We start from the raw sequence: 27,022 nt of genomic DNA, 5'->3' as shown, positions 1-27,022 counted from the left end.
TGGGGAAGGCAGGAAGCCTGTCTGGAGGCGTCTTTTCCCGGACTGCATTTATGCAGTGACAGCGTTTGGCACTGCCAGAGATCCAACCCATAATTTCTGGGTAGCTGAGCATTTTATGTGATTCCCCGTTTGTGTTCTACTTATGTATAACATGAGTTCTGCCTTCTCATTCTCCGTGTACGTGATTCCTAGCATTTTAAATTCAAACAGATTAGATTTAGATTTTTTTTGTAATGAACCTGCATCATTTTGTGTGCTGCATGCTCCTGAAATAGCCTGGGGGAACTTGATAGGCACTATTTGTGTCTGTCATGTAGAGATGTAAGAAAATATCCAATTGCTTTCTTCTTCTTTTGTTAGCTCTTTCCTGTAATTCTAATCACCGTTTTACTATAGTATTACACTACTGAGCAAGGCATGATTTCAAAAGGTGGCATGGTTGCTGTATTTGGAAGTGGTGATACTTAAAGGAAAAGGCTTGGAGCTCTTTACGGCACATTTTCTCCTTCTGGCATCTGAGATCGCAGTTTGCAAAGTAGAAATAAATCTGATGTGATTCACTGACAGGAGGTTTCATTCATCCTTTCCTGGTGCTGCTTCCTGACCTCAAGAGAATACAATATGGGCACGGCACTGCTGTGCTGCATTGAGCTTTACTGCTGAAACGTTGTTTGTATAAAACCAGAAGTGGATGCTGACACTGTGATGCATTGCATGTAGCAAGGGAGAAAAGGACTGGCAAGATTTGGCAATGTTTATTACTGCAGTGGTGAGATATTGGGAGTCTTCTACATCACTCCTAGGTCTCTATCACTTCTGCATAGAGCAGAGTGAGTAAAGCAGAAGCATTAAGGAAATGGCCCTATAATTTTCCTGTTAAAATCAATCAGTAACAACAGTAAGCCAAATTCTCTTCTGATATCAATCCTTGTTCTTCTCTTGGCCTCAGTAAGGCTGTGCCCATTTATAGGAGCTGAGAATGAAGCTGCTGCTTCCTTCCCAGCCTTTTTGATGACCTAACACAAGTAAAAAAAAGTGGCCTTAAACTGAGATGGGGAGGTTTAGGTTAGATATTAGGAGGAAGTTTTTCACACAGAGAGTGGTGACACACTGGAACAGGCTGCCCAAGGAGGCTGTGGATGCCCCATCCCTGGAGGCATTCAAGACCAGGCTGGATGTGGCTCTGGGCAGCCTGGTCTGGTGGTTGGCGACCCTGCACACAGCAGGGGGTTGAAACTAGATGAGCATTGTGGTCCTTTTTAACCCAGGCCATTCTATGATTCTATGAAAAGTCTCAGGTCTGGGTTGTTGGCCCGTATGTTCAAATTGGAGGCAAGTCGGTCCTCACGCAATCAACACTTTGAAGAAGATCCATGAATGAGGTTAGGTAAAAATGCCTTTTTTTTCCTACTATCTGGATTTTCTCAGAACCTAGATAATTTTATCCCATTTGCATCAAACATGCAGGTAGCTTTAGAATCCTGCATCTGTATTGTTTCTAGGGAAGCAAAATAAAATTACAAATGACAGTAATTGACATTACATGCTTTAATTAAATTTTCTCCTCTGTGAACCAAAACCTTTTAACCAAGCATTGCAGTGCTATTTCTGTATTTATTTGTTACATGGGTTAATGTGCTATGTGGCAGATATGGTATTTATCCATTTTCACAAATTAAGCTATCAGTGTCATGTTGCCTTTGAATCGTTTCCTGTATTAATGGCCGAAGCCACTTGGAAAAGACTTCAGTCTTCCCTGGCTACACTTCTCTTTTCATAGAGCTGAAAATGGTGGGATTGGAAGCAAGCCCTTAGGAGCAGTTGGGGGAAACGGTCGGCCCGGAGCACCCTAGCCATGTGCTGCTTTATCCCAGCAGTGATGGCTGCCGAGGGAGCGGGGAGACGCAGACTGTCTGCATGATAATTTCCTTGCTGCTGTTGATGTTAGATTATGGGAGTTAGAAATTAAGTCCCGCTTGAGTTTGTGTTTATGGTAAGTGAAAATGGATTGCGGAGAGTATAATTAGAAATTCCTCTCCTCGGTGTTCCTGTCCCCAGACCATGCACTTCAGAGTCATTGCTATTAATTTCTCACCAGGTTATGCCCTTTGAGTAGACAGCTTTGCTTGAGCCAATTCAGAGCTTTCTTACCCTGCTGTAACTATACCTATCGAAGCAGTTCACATGGATGCGATCTTGTAGCATTTAAGCACAAAAGCTCATCATAAAACAGATAACTTTCATTTACTATTTCTGTAAAAAACCCAGCTATTTTTGTGGATGCAAAAAAAGTGTCACTTTATAATTAGTCACTTATGAAATAGGTGTGATATATGATGCAGACTGTGGCTGCCTCAGACTTTGTGAATTTTTAACACACAGAAATATCTTCAGCATCCTTCTGGATGGTTCCAAGTGGAACTTGATTTTCCTGAGCTGTGTTTACTTTATGGTGGCAATCTTGCTTGGGAGGTCTGTAGGACACTTAGGATTCTGTTCAGAGATGAAGAAAAGAAAACCTTAGTAAGGCAGCTGAGTATTGTCCTGTAATTGAATGCTGTTGTTCAGCAGTCCAGGAGTCAGAGTGGGGAGCCCTATTACAGCTTGTGAGTAGTGCAGCAGCAAATAGGAGTGCTGGCAAGGAGAGGTTCTGTGAGAATGACCCAGTAACTGCAAACTGGTTTATATCAGAGAGTCCCCAGAGCTGGTGAAAAGTGTGACTTCAGGACTCTGATGAGGGCTCAGTGTCTTTTTTTTTTTTGCAAGAGATCACATCTGAAATGAAACCTGGGGGGGGGATTAGTTGTGTAACATGGCTGAATAACTGAATAAGAAATATGTTTTGGTTCTTCATATTTGCCCTTAGTATGGTAAATGAAGTTCAGTTGGAAACTAGAAAGGTATCACTTTCTGCTGCTTAAAAGTGAGCCAGGGGTTTGTCACTTTTCTCAGCCCTGCTCTAAACTGAACAGGCACTTACTTTACAGCTTCTGAAAAGTTTTAATTTGTAGAGCACTTCATATAAATTTGATTTTCATCCTAAGTAATTGCTCTAGGTTATATTTTCTTTACTGTCTCTTTGGGAGGACCCATAGCCAATGGAAAACTAGTTGCTATCTTACCAGTAGTTTGTTATTTTTTTGATAGCTCACTCCTGTTCTTTCCTCCACTTTTTAGATTATATATGCTTTTCTGGTTTTAGAACTTGATCTCCTTCCATCTGAGTCTTCCTAACCATTTGTTATTTAACAGGGAAGCATTTATAGAGAAAAGAATACTGAGATCAGGACCTGAATTTGCTCACATTATGCATGTGTCTCAATTCTGACAACAGAATTCAAGGATGCTGTAACTTTTGTTGACTTTGGCATTCAACCAGACTTGGTTTCTCAAAACACAAACAAACAAAAAACAAAAACAAAAAGAAACAAAAAAAAACCAGAAAAAACTTCTTCCAGTGCTGCCATGTCTGTGCCCAGACCTTCCCTATGCTTTAAGGGGAGTTGTCAATAAGAAGTTATGTGCAGTAGGAATTGACTATGAGATGAGTAAAAACATGTGCTTTAGACGTGCCATTTGAGTGTTTTGTTCAGTTATGTGTCAGATAACAAAAGCACACAGTCAAAGCTGCAACCCGGCGTTCAGAATGCAACTCACCAAGCTGCAAAAAGCAGATTTAGCTTCTTTTGCAGATGGTCTATGAGTCTCATGTGGCATCATATTAAATTATATAGGCAGTCAGCCACTTGTTCTGAAGCGATGCTCTGAGCTGAGAGTTGCAATGTGCTTGGACCATTCTGTTAGAAAACAGGCTCTGACAATACAGCTCTAACAATACAGCAGCAGCAAAGGGGCCTCCAGAGCAAGGGGCTTCCAACACCTGTGAGGCTACAGTTCTCCCTTGGATGCACTATGAGGGTGGCCTGGCAAACTTACGATGGGCTGCGGAGCGTTTTGCCCTAAAGGTAGGCGATTAGACCTGGCTCATTCAATTATTTCTTGTCTTTGTCTCTGTGATAGCTTAGGAATATTACTTTCTGATCTTGTATTTTTGTCAGTGGTAGTTATTTTTTGTTTGGTAGTATTTTGATGAGAAGACTGGGAGTTGATTTTCGCCCTGCTCTTCTCCGGCTTCACTTTCCAGGGAGGTACAGAAGGAAAATACAGTCATTTGTTTGTCCTAAAGGCTATTCCCTGAAAATATTTCTGCAATATGAGTGAGTTTTAATTAACTCTTTCACCTCATGGTAGTTCATGTGAGTGTATGTTTCTGCTAAACTCAATTTGGTGCACATTCAGTCCTTAGGTAGTACTTGATCCAGTGTGAAAATAGTGATTCTTATCAGCTGAATATTCACCCAGGGAAAATTGTCCTTTCTAGTCCAGTGTGTGTCTGAGATGGGCTATATGATGCACTAGGCAAGTTTAATATTCATGCTTAATAAAATGAAAATTTGGTACTACTAAGCACTTCTTAATAGGACCAGTACAGTAAAAGCATTTATGGCATCAACAACTGGAGGCTGCAGAGTGTTTCTGGGCAATTCTAGATGTGTTAGTGCTGTAGAGGGAAATACATTTAAGGTTATTTGGATGCTTGGATTGCGTTTTTTTTTTTGTGTTTACCTGTGAAGTGCAAAATACTGTATCAGAGCAACTACTGGTATGGAAGCTTTTCATGCTGAAATTGATAAACTGGTAGTGCCAGGGACCCATGGAGTGCATTTCACAAGTAGGAGTGCCACACAGAGGTGTTTCCCACATCTGATGGTGTTTGACAGATGGTAGCAAGGAGTTGATTGCAGTGCATATGTACTTCAGGGCTGTGGGATACCAGTGCTGGTGCTTACGTTGCTTGTGATTTATTTCCCAATAAGAAACATGTAAATGACATCAATCTGATGATGCAGCTCAGGAAGGAATGTTTTTGAGATGGGGCATTTAGACTTGGGAGCAGCTTTTGGAGTTCTGTGAAGAAATGAGCAGGATCAGAAACGTGCAGGAAGGCACAGGAAGTGCCCTTGAAGGGCAAGGCACAAGGCTGGATGAAAATCACCGCTGCTGAAAGGAAGGGGGGGGCCTCACTGCTTACTGCATGACTTTGGGAATTGAGAGGTACAGCTGTTACTGTCCGTTCTGTAACATTGCAGACAGGTTTTAAGGCTATATTTCTAAGTGCCTACCTTCCATTCTACAAGTGCAGTTTGTGTCTTTAGAAAGCAGATATGCATCCCTTAATCTACAATTACATTGCTTTCTACTCTGTAGAATGGGAATAATGCTGTTTCCTTCTGTTGGTAAGATATTAAACGAATTAATTTTCCTATATGGTCTTAAACCTAGATTGGTAAGAGTTGATTGATTTTCTGAGCAAACAGAGAACTACCTCTGCTTTCCTAAGCCAAATACAGTTTCCAGTTTGTTCCAAATCCTGCCTTACATCATCATCTTACACTTTTGTGCAACTACATTTTAGGCAAATGCCACAGCCGTTGTAGCGACCACAGCACAGCACAGCTGGTTGGTAATCTCCTAAAATGCTTGGCCAGCTGTAGGAGCTACAGCTTGGAAATTGTGGTGGCGTGTGCACGTTAACCAATTCTCAGTCCTTATTGTTGAGATGCAATGGTTCTGACACTTGATTTTTTTTCTCCTTCAAAAACAAGGCTTATCTACACAGGAAGAAAAGAGCAAGAAATTCAGGAAATCCTCAGCTAGTTACTAGTGTGCCCTTACATTCCTAAGAACTATTTTGAGGTTTTCTCTTAGGAATAGCTAGAACTTGTCGAGCTGGGAAAGACTTCTTGGAACAGATCTTTGGTTTTGTCTTTTCTGCATGAGTGCTGCTTGTTGATGTTGGAAGAGCTACTGTTAGCTGGTTGGTGATTGAGAGAACACAAGGCAAAAGTCAGTCCTTTAAAATCAGCTTCTCCACAATATTTTGGAGAAATCTGCAGCAAGCTGGTGGATTTGTAGAATGAACAACTGCCTCTCCTTGGTTCTGAGGCGTCTCTGACTTTCTTTTGGATGTTGCTAGCTGCAGATTTTATATAACTCAAGAAATATCAACTTCTGCCCTGGGTGAGGAATAGACAGATGCTCTTCATTCTGTCTCAGTATTGCCTCGAGCACTTCACATAGTTTTGAGATGTGCAATATCTCAATTAATTGGAAGCTGTGGTTGTCAAAGGACTTGTTTCAATGAAATATCTTGTCCTAAGGGTTATCAGGTGCAGACCAATTAATATCCTGCAGGAATCAAGGCTGCTACCGGTGTATCTGAGATGAGTCTTGGGAGTTTTCAGGAAGGGATCAGATTGAGAACAGCGCATTCTGCTGTGGTCCTGGAACAGTCGCAGCACCTCTCATATATGTGCTTTATTCTTCCATGGGGGAAAAACAGACTCATGTGAACTCCTTCATTTTCAATGCAGTTGAGGTAGATTTTCTTCATTCATATGTAAAGCAATTCTGCAGGGTAAGAGGCTTTACACAACACCTGCAGATGCTGCTTATATATTTTAAAAGCAATATTGAGAGGATGCACTGAAGAAGTGAATGGAATGACCAGCATCTGCTTTAGCTTGACACCACATCACTTGTTACTCTTAGAAATGACAGGAAAATGCAAAGAACTTTCATCCAAATGAAGTATGTAAGCAAGTAAGGCTTCATGAAGCCTTGGTGTCATGGTGCAGAAAAGGGTGTCTATTTTATGGGTGATTGCATTTGCTCCCTGAACGGTAGTTTTTTACCCACTCAGACCAGAGGCCTGTTGATCTATGGAAGGTGTTTTCCCTACTAATTGGAACAAGGAAAAGTGGAGTGAAGTAGGGACTGAGGCAGCGTTGCATACATGTAAGTTAAACTATAGTGTTTCTCTCATTACTTCTTTTTTTTTTTTTTTTTTTTTGTGAACAGCATTTCTGCTGTTCTTTTTGTCTATATGCCGTATTTGGTTTAATGGAGAAATGAGACAAGAGAATGTATTTATTTTTTTTTTGGAGGCTGGGTACTAATGCAATAACATTAAAGGCAGGCACATTGTTGTCAGCCAGTTTGCATATTTATTTACTTTTACAAATGGTTGGCTTGGAGTCAGCAGTTAATGGAATGAGAATGATGTTCCTGCACAGATCATTTCCTGAGAAACATTTTCAATTACAAACATATCTCTGCTTTTCTTTCCTCATTTGTTATGTCTTGGAGAATAAATGGGGAGTAGCATTTACAGCTTAAGGTTTATGTTCTGAAGACAATTTTAACAATGATCCCAACATAAAAAGGCCCCTTTGTAGTTGCAGACATATGTTTATGATGTTTTGTGCTGTGAATATTGAATTTCTGGTGGACGCTGTGTCACACTCTGCAAACTTGTAAACATCTATAAATCCATTGGATCATTTTAGTACCATGTGTAATGCAGATTTATTGTCTTTTGTGTGGATTTCTTTTGTTCTGGAGTTAAAGCTGAGCTGCCAAAATCCATATTGGATGAATTATGTATGCAAGAAAATTAGGCAGTACCATTTTAGATTAATATTTTCTTTTCCCTTTGTGGACTTATAAGATGCACACACACGAGCGTTAGAAAATAGCATTTTGGATAGCCCAGAAAGCAATTGCATAAGTTTGCTTGAATAAACAGAATCATTCTCTGTAAAAGCTTAAGCATGGAGTTTTTGAAAAGAGTTTCCCTGTCTGTTTTTCTCTCTCTTGACCATCTTAGGTAATTTGTAGGATCTCTTCTCACATTTGCCAATACAAACTCAGAATTACTATGCTGGAATTAAATCAGGGGATAAAAGTGGAATATGTTGGGAGGGAACAGGAAGTGTGCTGGGCTACTGAGTGAGTATAAACAGCATCGGCCATGGAAATCAATCTGTGCGGATGCGGCCATTACACAGGTCTGTGTCACAGCTCTCAAGGCAGTAGAGGTAATGCTGCCTGTTGTCCACAAGTGGGTATGAAAGCAAGCCATCAAGGTCATGAGCCTTTATCAGAAACTTGCATCCAGGAAAGAGAATATGAAACCAAGCCCGATTCATCTAAATTTGACTGAACCATAGCTGAGCAGGTATCTCTGTCTGTACAAGAGCCACAAAGGCATTCCTCATTAGAAAATAGCATGTTTCCAAGCGGATGATAATTGCTGGCTGCATAAATGTATGTAGCATGTGTGTGCATGTTTGAACGTGAGTATATATACAAATATCCAGTGCTACTCTGGCAACATGATGTCTGTGGCTGGCCTTCCACATGGTGCTCGTTCCAGGAAAAAGTAGCTGAAGATAGAGACAGTGCATATAAACCCACAGTCTGCCATCATAGTTTACAACACGAGGTAGTCTGACTTGTTATTTGAAGCCTATACTCCTGGAGTCATATGAATGTCAACAAGCCTCAGCTTCAAAAACGAAAAAATAAAGCTCTTTAAGAATGGCAGAGAAGACATTGAATGGACAAGTTTTGTATTTAAAAAAAAAAAAAAAAAGCAATTAAAAACTGCAAAAACGTGTGTGTACATATATGTACATATAGTTATGTAGCTGTATATATCTAAATCTCCCTTCCCCTTTTTTTTAAGATTGAGTTTAGAAGTATTATGTCACTGTGCTCCTGCAGCATTAGTGTTCAACTCTAGATAATCGCAAACTTCCAGAATCAATCCCTTCCCAGAATCAATCCCTTCCTGTTGTAGCCCTGGAGTAACCTATGTTTACAAGTATGGAATCAATTATCTGGAAAGACATGTCTGAAGCACTGGTAGGAGAGACCATTTAACACTACATCTTGCCGTATTTATTTTAGATTCTTTGGGCAGATATGCTGAAGTACATGTAAACCACAGCGAGCATTGGGCAATGTGACATTTTGGAGCTCAGTTAAATAATAAGATGTGTTTTATTCAAATCAGGATAACATTAAGCCGTGAATACTAAGCAGGGCAGCAAAAAGCCTTCAGCACACAAAATAAAGGAGTAAAAAAAACAAATGAAACTCTAATAAATAGAGCATGGAGCAACAGGCTGCATGTACTAGAGGAATTAAGCCAATTTAAACCGTATGGGCAGTACTCTGCTTTCAGATGTGCTCAGCTTCCAAGGGTTTCAATGGCAGTTGGAAACATGCATCAAAGGACAGCGTCTGGCTCGAAGAACCCACGCTGGATTTGATAGCATAGGTTTATGACCTTGTAATCCTAGAGCATCTAAAACAGTAAGAACTTAAAATAGCTGCCGTAGTTGCTGTTGATAAAAGCTCTGGGCTCCCTGGCTGAAGGGCCAAGTTTGGTGCTGGCGTGACACGAGGAAGTCTGTTGACAGCTGATAGCAGTGGAGTTGTGCTTGATTACATCACAGTGAATTTGGCGCGTGGAGCCTCACCACAAGTGCAAGGAGAAAAGCGTCCATTTCTTATCCAGAGGTAAAATGGAGACTTACACACTGCTAGTCCACTGCTAGCCTTGTGTAATCCCTTGCTTTAAGTGAACATTCACCCCTCGGTTCCACTCGGCATCCTTGCTCCCTTCTGGGCATTTACGCTGCAAGGCTCAGAGGGATCTTGTTCTAAGTCACTCCTCAAAGTGTCTTGGAAAATGAGGTGATTTTACATTAATTTCAGCTGCTGCAAAAACCGTCCCAAACCTGTGTGCTTTGTATTAAATTACTAAATTAAGTGGTTTTCAGGAAGAGTAATTAAAACAAATTAATGAAGGGCAGCAGAAAAGTAGGTTCCTCTGCTGAAACTGTGGTATGCAAACTGGTAACCTCAGTCACATTTTTGTGGTTCCTCTGCAAGCACCTAAGTGTGTAATAGTGGTTTGTCATGGAAATTTTTTGATGGAAATTCTTAGAAAGCGTGGTTGTGTTACTTAATACATTTTCTCTCCTATTGCGTACAACTTGATACAGTGCATATGGTCTTACATCCTCCTTTTAGTTGTGCTCTTCATCTGTGGTAAATCTTCTCAGTACTGGGAAGGAAATGAAAAAGGTGCTCTTGGAGCAGGGGCTACTCCTTCGTGTTTTCTGCTCATAGGAGACAGGAGGCAGGAACCAGCTGGCTTAGAAGGACTTGTTTTTACTGTGCTTGCTGTTGGGCTCAACGTGGAAAAAAAGCTTTCTGCCCAGAAACCCCTGTGTGGAAATCCTTCATGAACTAAATATTTCAAAACAGAAAGATTTCCACTCGGAAGTTTTCTATGCACTGAGGTTTTTATGTCTGTAACAATTTGGAACCAAAATGAAAAAAAAATCAGAGAGGTTAAGAAAAGCAACAAAGATTTTCTCCAAGGAGTGCTAGCAGTTCCAAAAATTGCCATTAAGTGTAAACAGTTCCTGAGATTGTACATACTAGCCCAAATTCATCCCTGCTACAACTGCTCAGAACTCTACAGAGTTACACAAGGGAGGAATTTAGTCCATTGCTCTCAGCCTTCAGATCTGTAGGCTGTACAACAATCTAGGGGACTGTTATTGACAACATGATTTTATTACTCCTTACAGCTGCTTATGTTAGTAATTTAAAGGTGCAAGGCAGGGTGAGTGTGTGAACTTACTGTTTTAATATGGAAAGTGGTGAATTTTTCAAAGTTATTTTTTGTTCTATTCCAAGTAATAAGCATTCAAATAGCCATTCCTGCCGTGAATCTTACACAAATGCCTGAATGTAGCTACACAGACTCTTGAAATGTGCATAGGCATTTCATCTGGCAGAGCACAAAACGTTTCACAGAGCTTAGGAAAGTTGGAAAGTTTTAAGTACTGTTATCATACCAACTAATTATCACAGTGTTCTTGTGAAATTTAGCTGTACTTATTGCACACAAGATGTTATGTTAGAGAGGTAAATCCATTTTCCGAAAGCTAACATATGGGGCAGTAATTGGGTCAGGGACAAAACATAGGATGTCTGTCATTGCTTTCTACTTCTCTGTTTTCTCCAAACCTTTTTTTTTTTTTTTTTCCTCATTTTCAAATTAAGTGGAGAAAGGCTTGCCAGCTTCAGGTGGTAAATGTTAGATGATGATCATGCAGCTGCAGATTAGTCTTGTGTTTTATTTCGTGCTAGGCAGTGTATTGCAGACACCCAAATCTCCAGTACTTACGTAGGATGGTAAATTTACTGCACTTTAACCTCAGATTGAGACGGTGGGCTAGCAACCATTTCTATTGAGTAGCAGTAGCCTGGAAAAGGAATGTTCAAAGGAACATGAGTTCCATGTCATTCAGAAGACAGTGAGCCTCTTTCCTGGTTTGGTAAATCAAATTGCTCTGAGTCCTTGATTACAAAGCAGATGCAAACTTGTCCGATCACCAAAGTGGGCACCCTCCTTGCATGATGCTGTGTATCCTCCCATAGCTGTATGATTACTGTTCTGGCTTGTTTGTATTTATTATCTTCTGTTCTGAAGGCAAGCCCATTAGAGTTTGGGTCACCTAGAGACATAAATGTGATTGCTCCAGACTTTACCACATCTGGAATGGGTACAGTAATGAACTAGTTGTAAGATTATGTTATTACTTCTCTGGATCTCTCTGTTCCTATGTCTTCAGAGCATGCATCACAGAGGCATTGATTTTTGCAGCATTACAGAATCACAGAATGGCCAGGGTTGGAAGGAACCTCAAGGATCATGAATCTCCAACCCCCCTGCCACATGCAGGGCCACCAACCTCCCCATTTCATACCAGACCAGGCTGCCCAGGGCCCCATCTAGCCTGGCCTTGAACACTTCCAGGGATGGGGCATCCACAACCTCTCAGGGCAGCCTGTTCCAGCACTCACTACTCTCATAGTAAAGAACTTCCCCCTGACATCCTACCTAAATCTTCCCTCCCTCAACTTAATACCATTTCCCCTTGTCCTGCTGTTATCTACGCTTTCAAAGAGTTGATTTCCCTCTTGTTTGTAGGCTTCTTTTAGGTACTGAAAGGCTGCAATGAGGTCACCCTGCAGCCTTCTTTTCTCCAGGCTGAACAAGCCCGGCTCCTTCAGCCTGTCTTCATAGGGGGTGTGCTCCATTCCCCTGATCATCTTCCTGGCCTTCCTCTGGACCCTCTCCAACAGCTCCCTGTCTTTCTTGCACTGGGGGCTCCAGACCTGGACGCAGTACTCTGGATGGGACCTCACAAGAGCAGAATAGAGGGGGACAATCACCTCCCTGTCCCTGCTGGCCACCCCTCTTCTGATGGAGCCCAGGATACCATTTGCCTTCCAAGCCGCAAGAGCACACTGCTGGCTCATGTTAAGCTTTTCATCCATCAGGACCCCCAGGTCCTTCTCCGCAGGGCTGCTCTCAAGGACCGCTCTTTCTAGTCTTTATAGATGCCTGGGATTCCTCCTACCCAAGTGCAAAACCCTGTACTTTGCGGTGTTGAATCTCAGGCTCACCTTTCAAGTCTGTTGAGGTCCTTCTGAATGGCATCCCTTCCTTCCACCGTGCCAACCGCACCACTCAGCTTGGTGTCATCAGCAAATTGCTGAGGGTGCACTCGATTCCATCGATGCCACTGATAAAGTTGTTAAGAGCACCAGTCCCAAGACAGACCCCTGGGGACACCACTTGTTACCAGCCTCCACCTGGACACAGAGCCATTGATGACCACCCTCTGTCTGCAGCCTTTCAACCAATTTCTTATCCATCGAGTGGTCCACCCATCAAATCCACATCCCTCCAATTTGGAGATAAGGGTGTGGTGGGGGACCATGTCACAGGCCTTGCTCAAGTCCAGGTAAATGACATCAGTCACCTTTCCCTTATCCGCCAATGCCGTCATTCCATCATAGAAGGCCACTAGATTGATTAAGCGTGACCTTCCCCTGGTAAAGCTGTGCTGGCAGTCTCGGAATCACATGCTCATCCCTCATGTGATCAAGCATGTTGTCCAGGAAGATTTGTTCCATGATCATCCCAGGCACAGAGGTGAGACTCACTGGCCTGTAGGTCCCAGGGTCCTCCTTGCTCCCTTTTTTGTAAATAGCAGTGATGTGACCCTTCCTCCAGTCATCTGGGACCTCACTTGACAGCTATGACTTTTCAATATGATGGAGAGCAGCTCATAGCCACCTCAGCCAGCTCCTTCAGAACCCTGGGATGCACGCCATCTGGCCCCATAGACTTGTACATATTCAGTCTCATGAGGCAGTCTCAGACCCATTCTGTCCTCACAGTGGGGGGGGATTTACCACCCCGGTCCACAGCTAGAGGTTTAGGGATGCAGGGCTCAGGGACTTGAGAAATGCTAGAATCCTGGCTGCCAGTGAAGACCGAGGCAAAGAACTCATTCAGTACCTCAGCCTTCTTTTCGTCTGTTGAAGACAGTTCTTTTTTTACATTTACCAAAGGAGGTACACTCGCTTTGGCCTGTCTCTTCTAGCCAATGTACCTGTAGAATGTCTTCCTATTGTTTTTCACATCCCTCGGCAAGCTCAGTTCCACCTGCATCTTGGCTTTCCTGATCCCACGTCTGCAAGTCTGAACGACGTCCCTGTGTTCTTCCCAGGTGACACGGTCTTGTTTGCAGAGCTTGTATGCACCTTTCTTCGCCCTCAGCTGCAGCAGGTCCTTACCGAGCCATGCCAGTTTCCTACCTCCTCTGCCTGCTTGCTTATTCAGAGGGACAGAGAGCTCTTGTGCTCTCTGGAAGGCATCCTTGAAGAGTAGCCAGCTCTCCTCAACATCTTTGTTTTTAAAGATAGCATCCCAGGGGATCTTGGCCAACAGTCCATTGAACAGCTTAAAGTTCGCTCTTCCAAAGTTCAGGGTCCTGACACCACCCATTGCCAGGCCCACATCCCTCGAGATCATGAACTTGACCAGGATGTCGTCACTTCAGCCCAGGCTGCCTCCAACCATTAAGCTTTAATGATCTCCTCCGCATTTGTGAGCAGCAGATCCAGCACTGCTTCACCTCTGGTTGGTCTGTCCAACACCTGGACCAGAAAGTTATCATCAGTGCATTCCAGGAGCCTCCTGGACCTCTTGCAGCTCACTGTGTGGTCTTTCCAACAGATATCAGAATGGTTGCCAAAAGGGCCTGTGAGCACGTTGCCTTCCGCATCTGAAGCAAGAAAGCCTCATCAACAGTCTCCCCTTGATCAGATGGCCTGTCGTATACGCCTATCACCAGCTGGCCTTTGTTAGTCCCATCACTAGTTCTAACTCACAAGCTTTCAACCTGTTCCTGACTGTTTCTCAGAGGGAGCTCCTCACAGTCTATCCAGTCTTTGACATAGAGGGCAAATCCCCCACCCTTCCTACTTCACCTATCCCTTCTAAAGAGCCGATAGCCCTCAGTGGTGGTATTCCAGTTATGGAAGTGATCCCACCATGTTTCCGTGATAGCAACAATGTCATAACTTTCCAAGCGCATCACGGTTTCCAACTCATCCTGCTTATTTCTCAGGCTGTGTGCATTGGTATAAAGGCACTTCAGCTGGGCTTTCCATCTCACTGCCTTTATAGAGGATCTCGGATCCCCTAGAACTGCAGCGTCCCCAACATCCTCCTGCCCCAGTCCATCCCTTTGTACTCCACCGTCTTCGCCCATCAAGTTTGGTACAAGCCCTTGGATGACCCGCTCAACCACAGCAGCCCTTGTTTTGTTCCCTTCCCCCTTCATACCTAGTTTAAAGACCTTTCAATGAGTCCTGCCAGTTCCTCGGTTAAGATCCTCTTACCCCTTGGAGACAGGCTACTTCCACCTGCAGCCATCATGCCAGGTGCTGAGTAGGTTGCCCCGTGGTCAAAAAAAAACAGAATTTCTGTGTTCACACCAACTTCTAAGCCATTTATTTATGGGGTGGGTTTTTTGGAACCTCTGTTATTTCTGACAATTGTGGAGTTGTCCAAAATACAAGTTTTTTATTTACTTTCTTATTACTATGTCCAGCTTCTTTTCCAACCAATATCCGGACTCCACATTCAAGGTAGTACTATTGAGGGTTCGTTATCTTCCTCTTGCATCCTGCTTGCTGTGGTTTCTGCAAAACAAAGCCCAAGGACACAGAAGCATCCTGCAGCCTGCTCCGGCTGGTTTCTGACCTGAGCAATGGAAGGAGCACTGTGCTGCCACTGTACCTTCAGTCCTGAACAGTTAATTGGTCTGGCAGCTCTTGTATGGATATATGGCCTGGCTATTCTAAAGGAGCTAAATTTGAAGCATCTCCAGAGCAATGGTGACATAACTGACAGCAATGATCATTTCCCTTGGGTGAAATGGTTCATTAGTTTTAAAGTGTTGGGACCATTAAAATGTGAGTGTGCCTCTTAAAATTTGAGGACAACGGGCCTTATCCTGAAAAAGCTTTGAGGAAATTACATTGATTCCACTACCATTAGCCGTGCTGCTCAAATGAGTGAAGATTTGTTGGCTGTGCTTCCCATTTTTGTTAGCTATACTTTATTGCTGTAATTACACCCAGTGGCTTATCTAATAGACTCATGTTCTCATAAGGAAATTAATACAATTAATACTACTTTTAGCAAGAGTGAAATAGCAAGTAAAATTGAATTGAATTTGACCAAGCTCTTCTTTTTTTATTTCCTAGTATCTGAACTACAGGAAGAAGGAATGAATGCTATTAACTTGCCTCTCAGTCCGATTCCATTCGAACTAGACCCTGAGGACACTATGCTAGGTAATTCACAACGATTTTACATCTCAACATAGAAGCTTAATGTAAAATAAAGTGTCATGCCTGTAATTGTTTCTGATGTCTTTCTTTTAAACCTTCCAGAGGAAAATGAGGTCCGAACAATGGTCGATCCAAATTCAAGAAATGACCCAAAATTACAGGAACTAATGAAGGTAATGAAAAGCACGCAAACACTTTCAAGAAAATGAAACTATTTTTAATGCTACTCCTGCATCTTTCATTTGAAAGCTTCAAAGCTCTGTTTATATATTAATTAAGCGAAACCACATGGTGCATACATGCATGAACCAGACAGGTTAATTTTTGCTATAGGTGTGGCACAGAGTTTAACAATTTGGATTAAACTCCTGAGTCCCGATTCTTGGTCCTATCCCACCCTCTCAGTGTAAAATCATACTGACTTCCCTCATAGTCTTTGTGATTCTTAGGATAAGAATTTCAGCAGGAAGCTTCATTAGAATCAACTTCAACACCTTTTAATTCATGACAAAAATGTTACGATACTACTGAAATCAAATGACAGACTTCACTTCAGAAAGCAATATGTCAGTTGTCTGTTTGTCCAGACCTTGTGGTGCATTAACTCAGTCACCTTAGACGTGCTTCCTGAATCCTTCCTTTTTTATCTGATAGTATTTCGGACTGACTGCACTTGAAATTCAAGCATTGCAGCTTCGGTATTCTTTCTGCTCGGTATTTTCAACATTGTACAAAATGACATATGTTTTAAATTGCAAATGAATAGTGTGTAATTCTGCCCAAATTTGTGTTTCCCATATAGGTATTAATAGACTGGATTAATGATGTGTTGGTAGGAGAGAGGATTATTGTGAAAGACTTGGCTGAAGACCTGTACGATGGACAAGTACTGCAGAAATTATTTGGTAAGAAAAAATTCATGTACACATGTTGGGTCACTCAGTAAGTGGTTCACTTGTTCCTACTTGGGAGCCTTGGTGTCATCTTACATTTATGCCACTAAGTGATATAAAAATAGCATTGTATTATGAGACCCTTGAGCGATAGCCTGCATGCACAGTCCTCATAGCTACAGTGCAATGTATGGTGCTCTGTAGTTGATGAGAACAGCATAAAGTCTACCTGGGGTGCTGGAGGGTGCTGGGTTTCTTGTCTTGGCAGCAGAATTCACTCCAATTGAATTTATTATCTGCATATGTGCTGTACAAACTTAACAGTGTTAGAAGTGGAAAGTAAGTTTAAAAGCAAGGGTATTTTCAGTACAATGGTGGATGTTTTTAATCTGGGCTGGTTCCATACTGTAGTTTAGTCACATCTTGGAGTTCCTCTGGAAAGCTGGAATTTCTTTCTGATTTGATGTCTGGCTCTTAACGTTACTGAGGTAATGATACCCGGTGGACTGCAAACTGAACTTCAGCTGAGAAACAGATAGAGAAAAGAGACTGCTAATACAGAGCTGGCATGTCTTTTTTAACTGTTGGCTTGGAAGCCACTTTCTTAGTTATTACAGCTCATAAAATCTCCAGTAAATTTCTTTTCAGTATCTTAAATGAATCCTGAAACATTATGTGAGCACTTCTAATAAAGTGTACACAGACTATTCCCTTCTTTGAATGGTTAAGCTATTGAATATATTGTGGTGGAATGGATATGACCCAGATTGAGCAACTTGATTCTTATGGGCAGGCCTCCAGTGACTTCACCCAAACCCCAAAAAATGCAAAGCAGATACAGACTGAGTCTAAATATGCGTATAGTGATCTGACATTTACTGATTTCAGTGGAATCTTTTCTATTATCTTTGGTTCCTTGTGGATCGTCTGTTCTAAGATTCTGATTTTGTGAGACTATGCTCAGACTGATTCCTGTGGAGGCATGAGAAACTCATGGAGATAGCAACTTTTCGGGCAGAACTCATAAGCTGGTAGACTCACTGTCTTTGGGAAGATATGCAATTGACTTCAGCTGAGAGCAAGACCAGCTTTTACCAAACTTGATAACATATTCTTTTGCAAAAGAAAATTGATAGGTGATCAAGCATTCTGTCTCTGATGTTATAAGGAAGCTTTTATTGCTGAATTTTCTTCACTTCATAATTAATGGCTGTGAGGTTCCTGGCAGTTTTACAGAACATTAGTGTTATCTTTTATAGCAATAATAATGGAGGTTGTTTCTCTTCCTATGTCTCTGTTAAATCCATGGAGCAGTGTGCTGGTTCTCCTGAGACAGGGCAAACATCCCATACGTTTTTTTCTTCCCTGCGTATAAATGAGTTATGCATTTCCTCTTTGCACATCTGTCTTCAGTTAATTTCATGCTCACACTTTCAGGAGTTTAATGGAGATACTACTTTTGAATTGATCTATCTAAACCATTACACACTACTGTGTAGATCCAGTTCACACCAGACTTTTATCCAGACTAAAATTGATCTTGCTTAAATCTGTTTAAAGCAAACTATACTGAGTTGATATAAGCCAAGCAATCTGTACTGATTATTTACAAAGTCATAAGATAATTTAAAATCTAGTGCAAATTTCAAAGGGCTGTGATTTCCCAGAAAATAAATTGCCCAATGTTTTTGTTGCTTTCATGCCTCCAGAAATACTTGCTCACATTTATTGGGTGCATCTTCCACCTCAGTGAATATGATGCCACTTCACTTTTATCACATCTGGGCAGGAAAATTTTTAAATCTCTTGAATCTGAGGGAGAAGCCACGAGGTTTTCAGTGATGAAACTAATCTTGAAGTTGGTGTCTATCTCTCCTAGGTGTGTTGGTCTGCTGTACAAGCCAGTTACATGCAGATTACTCTCTATTCAGTAGCAATTGAAGTAACAGGTTTTACCTCTCAATCTGATGGGATTTGCAACAAATTCTTATTAGCCTGTTGTGTGGTTATCTTTACAAGTTCAGAAAGGCAGAGGAGAGTGGTTCTCTACACAAAAGCAAATCATTCTTGAACTAGGAAGTCTGATACCTGTTGAACATTTGTCTGGCTGCATGCGATGTGGAGTTCACTGGCTCTTTTTTCTTCACTTTAGAGAAGCTTGAAAGTGAGAAGCTGAATGTTGCTGAAGTTACTCAGTCTGAAATTGCTCAGAAACAGAAGCTACAGACAGTCCTTGAGAAGATCAATGAAACGCTTAAGCTCCCGCCAAGAAGCATTAAGTGGAATGTTGACTGTAAGTTGTTTGTTTTCTGTGCTGTTCCCATTAGTTGACAGCTGAGAGTTTGTAGTTGCTATCTGGAGTTCTTAAATACCTAATGCTAAAAGAAAGCTGAAACCTGGTATTTATGGTAGGAGCTATTCTTCAGTAGGAGGTCAGGGAAAGAGAGAGCACATGCTGTACACTCTGCTCTCTTTCCTTCTGCTCAGCCTCCAATTTGAACTTTCTTTAGGGGAAATACCTTATTTCTGCTCTTAACTCCATCTGCATACCACCTTAAGTTTTCTGTTACTAACTTGGTTTCTTGAAAGGGGCAGGTAAATGCATGAGTGCTGAGGAAGAGGTAGATCCAGGTCTGCTGCATTTGTATAAGATGTACAGCTTATATATTGATATTTTTGGTTGTTGAGGACAAAATCTGAGCTACTGCTTTTGATTACAAAACTCTCCTCTATATTAGTGCTCGCTATACTACTTCTATACTACTACTATACTATTGCCTCATTATATTAGTGCTATACCATTCCTGTTCTGTTGTATTTTAAATGAACTTAGGAGTACCTACATAGAAATGATTAACACAATATATATGTGCTGAAGAAAGCAGGTTATCAACAGTGTTGGAAAATTAAGCCACTTAATCTTTTTTAAGTTTTTACCCTAGTAAACACCTGGATCAGCATGTAGCTGTTTCCAATACTTGTCTTGAGCTGAACTGTTTTGTGGCACATGTTCTAGTTACAACCACTCTTTGATAGGGAAAGAAAGGGCTCCAGGAAGGAGGAGTGAACATTTGACTTTCTCCTTTGTATCTTCCCTCTGAGTTTCCTCTCCTCTTCTCTTCTCTCTCTAGCCTTTCTCTCTGGTTTGGGACTTTTTTTTTTTTTTTTTTTTCCCCATTTTCTGTTATACAGCTGGATACAGGGTGTTTGGAACAGCCTGCTGATTTAACTTCCAGTTTTAAACTGAAGTTTTACATGTGTTTTAGAGCTGAAGATAGACTGCAGCAGCTGTAGCCAGCTGTAGCACACATCGATGCTAGGCAGGCAGACATCTTGTAGCATTCTGCTAAAGCACTTCATCCCTTACCACTGGCACCCCAGCAGAATTTGACAGTGATATCACATTTTATATGTATGGTAGGTGGTGAAATCTCTGCTGCATAATTGAGGCTTGTGCTGGAAGATAATGAATAGTATGTGAGTGAATCTGATCTTACCTTAAAATGAAGTAAGGTAGTAGTTATTGGTTAGTTCATACATAAAATAGTTAAGTTCACTGTACTGTGGCTATCAAAAGTTGTTTTGGACTACTACTTTGGGGAAGACTATGAGTGCAAAAAAAAAAAAAAAAAGAGGCGTGTGAAAGAGTAATAAGAATTAGAATTAAGATTCATTTTTATGTCAGTGGATTGATACCTGATTAAAAATTTCCTACAGTACAGTTTTTGATATCTTATAAGTCATGTTAGTGTTAACTACCCATATGAAACCTGCTGTGAAAAAGCTTCAAATAACAAGAACTGTAACAACTTCATGGAGGAATGTTTGAGTCATTGAGTTTAGTAAGTTATTGCTTAGGGCTTCTGCCAAAATAGGCTCGTTTATTATCCTGCAGACTTTGTGACACTTACAAATGAATAAGTGCATGTTATGAATACAAAAATATCTTTCTGATAGTCCATAAATCCTTATTGAAGTAAAGGGAATAAAAGGAAAGTCGAGGAGATTTTGTAGACATCACTGAAGCTGTCATACATGAAATCTGGCTTTTGGATTAGCTTTAGATTTCCGTCTACACTAGTCTATGGCATCCAGACATGTTGCAAAAACTGATGCTTTGGTGCTGACAAATATTACTGACTGGGTTGCATTCACATGACTTTTTGAGCAGGAGGAAAATAAAGGAAAGTTTCCTTAAAAGTGCCCCTGGCTCCAGGTGGGAAGCGGAAGAGAGTCCCATAATCCCTGCATCCTAAACAGTAAAAATGCATGCTCTAGTAATGTTGCATTTTGTAACTTGTGCTTTTAATATCTATTTCAGCTGTTCATGCTAAAAGTCTGGTAGCAATACTTCATCTTCTGGTTGCGTTATCGCAGTACTTTCGAGCACCAATCAGACTTCCAGATCATGTGTCCATTCAGGTTGTTGTTGTGCAGGTAAGAGAGGTGTTAAACAGCTCCTCACAGCATTGGGAAATAGAATAAGGGGTTTTTCCTTCGAAAAAGACATCTAGAGTTTCTGTTTGGGCATACATGTGTATATTGTATATCTCTTTGGCTGACAAGAATCACACGTGCATCTTCCCTGCTGACATTGCTTTAACCACAGAAAGGCAGAAGTGCTTTCCCAGATTGAATTGTGGCTCAGAATGTCATGTTTTGAAGTGGCCAGGCTCTGACATTAAAAATACATGAAGTGTTCTTATTGTTGGAATATATTTACTTATCACACAGTATGATCTCTTGAATATCTATTTTTCCCATTTTTTGGCAATATTCTCACTTGTGTAGAGATTAAAATCTTTCTTGGCGCTCAATGATGAATTGTCACTGTTTATTACATTTAGATTCATGTGAGGTGACTAAATATTCTTTTTCAGCATTGTGCATGCTAATTTAGTCTGATTACAGTCTTGGCTTTCTCGTAAGCATGCAAAAAAACCCCATCAACTAAATCTTTTGTGTCAGTCAGTCTTCTTATTAGAGCCACATCCATCCAAACTCCTTATGTTATTCTGTTTACTATTTTGGTTTCAGTTGGGCTTGTGCTTGCTCTATCTTGTTTGGCCTCTTCCTGTTTAATTTGCTTTTCTTTTCCTCCAGCTAACTTTGTCTTTACTTTTCACGCCATAACTGTCACTATTTGTGTTTTAACTAATGTAGTGCTGAACAATCAGCTGCAGTGCGCCGTTTCTCAAGTATTGCTTTCTGAAAATAAGTGTCAAATTTGAGAAAGTTACTCCTCTTTTTTCAGGATTCACATCAGACAGATTTTGTAATTTAGGGGGGAATCTGAAGGAGAATTTCTGATAGATGATCAGCGATGCATTCACTGACTGTCAGATTCTACTTGTTGGGTTTCTCCTCAGTGGATGGCAGTGAAGCCCAGGAAATACACAGTTATGCATCTAAGGCTTCAGAGGAACATTCTCAAACATTTTCCTTTAAATATTATAAACATATTTATCATCCTGGTTTATCTCAGAGTTCTAGTAAAAACAACTTACGGCACCAAAAGTGTAGCAGCCAGGGCATCTTTGGGATAAGAAACTAAAAAAGAACATTGTAGTCCTTAAATAAAGAGCCAGATCTTGCATTCTGCTGTCACTCTGTATGTCCAGACCAAACTCCCATTGAAATCGATGGACATAATTCTCCTCTTGTTTAATAGGCTAATGTAGTTCAACAGCAAATCCACTGAAGTCAGTAGAGATAAACCAATTTAAAAACAATAAGTAGTGGGAGAATCTGGCTGAGTGCTTTGCCTCTTAGCTACACAGCGGTAGCTCAGGCGCCAGCAGATTGCAGAGAGCAGTTGCACCAAAATAACTTGGAGCAGTTGCACCAAAATAAGTTATGCTGCTGAAGATTTCTCGCTGCAGAGCCAGTCCTTGATGAAAGCCGGCCAGTTGAACTCCAAGGCTGTGTTGATTCCTATTAACAGAGGGTGGTGGCCATTATTCTTACTTGTTTTTCTTCGAGACGTTTTTCATTTCTATTTTATGGAGGGTGTTTTCTTATTTTTTTAAGTCCACCTTTCATATCCTTTGGGATTGGTTCTGTATTTTTCATCACCATGAACTCAATGAAAATTTTAATCAGCAATCAGCAGAACATAAGGCATAATTTGATGTTCAGGCTTGTATGCTTGATGTTCTAAACTCTCATACATCCTGTAAAGTAAGGTCGTGCCTAAGGAAGCTCAGCAGACTCTGTTAGCTGATTTTAAATTCAACTGTATACAATTGATAAAGGGAGTAGGAGAAAAAAAGGAAGACTACCTTAATTCAGTTAGTATTTCATTAGGTGTAGAAATGCACCAAATGTAAGGGTTGTGTTGGCTGGATGTAGCTTAGTGAAGCAGAAAGATATTTCTGAAACAAAAACTCTGCTCATATCCAACAGGTAACCAGCACAGTTCTTACGAAAGCTTCTGTTTCCTTTGGCTGTTCTTTAAAAAAAACTGTTAGCAATGGGACTGCTATGAAATACGTGTGCTAAGCTGATTTGTGAAAAATTGGTACTTGGATCTTTTGTAGCTATTTTGTTATATTGCTTTCCTTTCCTTCTAGACTGATAGAATGAGTAACTCTGAACAAAGCCCAGACTTTGTTTGATCTTGTCTGCTGAAACAATTGAGAGAATTTGTGGAGAGCTGGATCTTGCTGCTTTTTTTTTTTACTTTTCTTTAGCTAATTAGTTATGCCATCCTTCAATGGTTAAATGACAGATTGTGTGAGTGAGAGATTGTAAGAATGCATTTGTAGAGCAGTCGGGGCAACAAAGCAGCTAGCCATTGCTTATAGAAAACTGATTATGTACAGCTGATGCAAAGGCAAATGAAGAGACCCTTTCCATTTCTTACCTAGCTTTCAGGTGTTTTTTATTTGTTTGCTCTACATTCAGCTACCAAATTCAGACAATACGTAAGTAGGAAGGTCTTGGCCTTTAGTGGAGTCTTTCAGCTGGGAGGGAGCAAAATGCTAAGCCTATCCAAATAAAGTTTTTCAAGTATCCAACAGATGCATCTCATATTTGGGAACCTGGAAACTCCAATAATGTAATTATTTTTACTTTTTTATCAACAATAAAATCAGAATGCAGAATTCTTATTCATATTAACACTAGTTATCAAAAAGTGAAATATGTTTTCTATTAATATTAAAAAAGGCTTTAGGTCATGTTGCACATTTGCAGAGGGAAAGCAATGTATTAGAAGCCATTTTCTTCCTTGTATAAGCAGACAGGGCACTGAGAAGTACAGTTGCCATTACTGTGGTACTTAGTCACAGGAAGGTAGAGTGATGGGGCTTTTGCTCCAAAACACATCATTGGCACATCAGAATCATCATCAGGAGGAAACAGAAAAATTCCTTTCACTCTGCATCAAAGGAAAAAAAAAAAAACACAAACCAGAATGTAATTCTAATTTGAGCTAGATTGTAACTTTGACTTCAAATGCTTATTCTCTGCACAGCCTGGAGGTGAGTGTAGTCCTAGATGATGCAGTTTTTCTTCAGACTTTCAAGATATGTGATGGAAGGGATAGGAATCTCAGCAGCTGATCTGTGTCTCCTCTTTCAGTCTGTAATACACTGGACTCCACTCTGTTTTTATGTTTAAAGTTCCTCCTTAAAAGTGTTTTAACCATATGCAAGAGGTTTAGTAACGGAGCTTTAAAAAAGGTGAAGGAAACCCCCTGAAACTGTATCACCTATCTAGAAGGACAGTTGAGGTTATTTGAAGTACCAGTCTGACGTGACCGAGAGTTTGCTATGTGCGGCTTTCTTGCGAGCCCGGCCAAATCCTCAGCACGTCATTAACCCAAGGCTGCCTCTGGTGGGGCGTGTATTATCTTTTCCAAAGCAAGGAAGAGCAATAGCTCCAGTTGACATGCCATGAAGGATTTTTCCAAATTGTTATTCTCCTTTTTTCCACATAGAAGACAAGTCTGGGACCAGCATAAGTTTATTTTTCTTATTTCCTTGTATGGCAAGGAGTGAAGAATCATGAATAAATTGCCTAATGTCTAGACTTTACATGCAGTCGTCAGCAATGGCCTGGCTTTTCTTTCTGTATTGCAAAATTTTGCTAATTTCAGTGAATAGAATTAACAGAAAGAACACAAAGAGAAGCAAAACATATGTGTGGTATGTATGCCACTACCAGATGACTGTAGTCAGCATCCTGGAAACAGTGTGAAATTTTTTCAACTACTTCATTTTCCAACTGACTCAAATTGCTACCATTTGAGTTGGCTTCTGCCATTTTGTGCACAGCTTCTAGACACGGGATTCTAAATACCACATATGAAGGGCTTCTCACATCAAAAGAGCATTGGAGCTAAAGCATATATTAACACCATGATGAGTAGGTTCTGGAGCACACTGTAAATGGATTATCCTCCATTTTGGTTTTCCATCACAAGCAAATAGAGCCCTTTGTGTGGAAAGTAGTCAGGAAAAGAAAAGACCAAGGTGAAAAAAAAGAAGTGCATGAGCAAGGCAGAAAGAACAGGTAGCTTAAGAGCAAGATTTTACCAAAGACGAAGCATGGGCACCATCTGCCAAAGTATTCCTTGAAATATAAGGTTTAATTCAACTCACTAAGAAATAAATCTACTGAAGTACTTACATATGCGCTTAAGTGTTTCAAATACCTCGCTGAATTGGGGCCCTTGAAAGAAAAGTGAGTCAAGAACAATGAAGAGAAGAAATACTTCCTTCTACAGGTGGAGTTTCAAGTTTCTTGTTACTGTACAAGAGAGTTTTCTGAAATAATTCCAAGGTGAAATAATATATTACTGCAAGTTTGCTTTTAAAAAAAAAAGCGGTTCTTATTCCGTAGATTTCTTACCTGATGGCACTTGTAGATCACAACTACATTTTTACTGTACCCTAACCATTAAGATATCCTTCTTTATTTCTTCCAGAAACGAGAAGGAATCCTCCAGTCTCGACAAGTCCAAGAGGAAATAACTGGTAACACCGAGTATGTCAACACCGCTTTTGCCAGCAGTTCAGTAATTGAACGCAGATGCTTCTCAGAAATTCAAGCATTTGCTGATATTTAGATTTTGGTATTGGGGTCCAGGGAAGATGATGCATCAGCCAGTAATTGTACTTTAGCCTTTGCAAGGGCTGCAGACATGCATCTAAAAATACAAAAGGGTGTGGAAACACAGAGCTGGGGAACTAAAAGCAGGAGACCAAGATAATAGAGAAGGGTGAAGATATTCAAAATTTATGTATTTTCTATTTATTGCTATTTACTTCCATAGTTATTGTTTTTCTTATTATTGTATTCAAAAGGCCTTGAAACATACAAAAATATGTCTCATTCTTTCATATTGGTATTTATTTGATAAAGAAGAACTAGATTCTTTGGAATGCAATATGACTTTTATTTTTTGAGCCACTTGGTCTTCGGGGATGTGAAAAATGATAGTGTTAGTCTCTGTTATGTGTCATCTCACCAAGCAACTCATAGCAGAAAAGTTATTCCAAACCAACAGAAAATAGTAGAAGAATATCCATGTTCCTAATAGATTGGAGAGAATTCAGACTAATGACTTTTTATTAAACTTTAGATTTATATATGCACAATATTTATGAGAGAGTGCCACTGAAGCAAAATGCTGTAGTTATTAAGAATGCAGTCCAAGCACTGTCCTGGCTGGAATTGTATTGCAGGTGTTGTGATAAATGCATTTAAGGCAAAGGGAAAGTTTTTCACCAAATCAACATGAAAATGTCGTCTTTACTGAGGCAAGGTATGTTGATTTGGTCGCTCAGCAGTAGGAAATCTGCGAACTGGCCTTCCTATGAGACTCTGTGAATCCAGGAGATATTATGCTGATTTACTCCAGACTAATCCAAAGTCTCAGCTGGGATAACTTGATGAGGATTTTCTTAATCCCATGAATTTCCTCCAGTTTTCACCAAGCTGAAGATCTGACCACATACACTGTTTTATTTTGCAGTACAGTGTCTGCAAGTGGATTACATATTTAACTGCTTTTTGTTTTGTTTTGTTTTGTTTTGTTTTCCACAGGGCATTTTCAGGAAGACATGGTAAGTTCATATGTGATTGTTATCTTCTTAAGTCATCCAAAGAATACATCAGTTCTGGAACGAGTGGATGGAATGAATGGAATTGATTAATCTGCAAGGAAGTAGAGGATTTCTAATTGATCTGATTCAGATATGAATATATCTGCCACAGACTGTTCTGACAGTTAACAAAGGGAGAAAAGCATTAAAATCAATGTGATCATCTTTAAAACACATTTCAGTACTTCTCAGCTTGTGCTAGTTTGCAGACGCTTTACAGTTTAGCCTCCAGAACATTATTGAAATAATATTAATGATCATAATCTCCCAGCGTAATATGAAATGATATCTTACGATAAACTCACTGGTGAACATGTTGGCATTCTTGTATCCATTACCTACTTTACTCTTAAATGACTTAGGGTCATTCTT

General features: G+C 40.5%; 1 protein-coding gene across 1 annotated transcript in view; it reads left to right on the top strand.

Moving 5' to 3' along the window:
* The window catches only part of PARVA (parvin alpha), a gene marked incomplete at both ends in the record, with an annotated part of 58,500 nt that overhangs the window by 23,657 nt on the left and 7,821 nt on the right, over nucleotides 1–27,022 (top strand). Inside the window, 7 exons of the mRNA XM_079537035.1 lie at nucleotides 15,559–15,648; nucleotides 15,748–15,818; nucleotides 16,448–16,550; nucleotides 18,691–18,831; nucleotides 20,860–20,975; nucleotides 25,471–25,529; nucleotides 26,592–26,611. Of these exons, the coding sequence (XP_079393161.1) occupies nucleotides 15,559–15,648; nucleotides 15,748–15,818; nucleotides 16,448–16,550; nucleotides 18,691–18,831; nucleotides 20,860–20,975; nucleotides 25,471–25,529; nucleotides 26,592–26,611 (600 nt within the window). The remainder of the gene's footprint in view (nucleotides 1–15,558; nucleotides 15,649–15,747; nucleotides 15,819–16,447; nucleotides 16,551–18,690; nucleotides 18,832–20,859; nucleotides 20,976–25,470; nucleotides 25,530–26,591; nucleotides 26,612–27,022) is intronic.

This window comes from Tetrao urogallus (genome assembly GCF_951394365.1).
Source record: "Tetrao urogallus genome assembly, chromosome: 6".
In the NCBI taxonomy this organism is placed as follows: Eukaryota; Metazoa; Chordata; class Aves; order Galliformes; family Phasianidae; genus Tetrao; species Tetrao urogallus.
The sequence above is the reverse complement of the archived record's forward strand: the minus strand, read 5'-3'. Positions and strand labels throughout refer to the sequence as shown.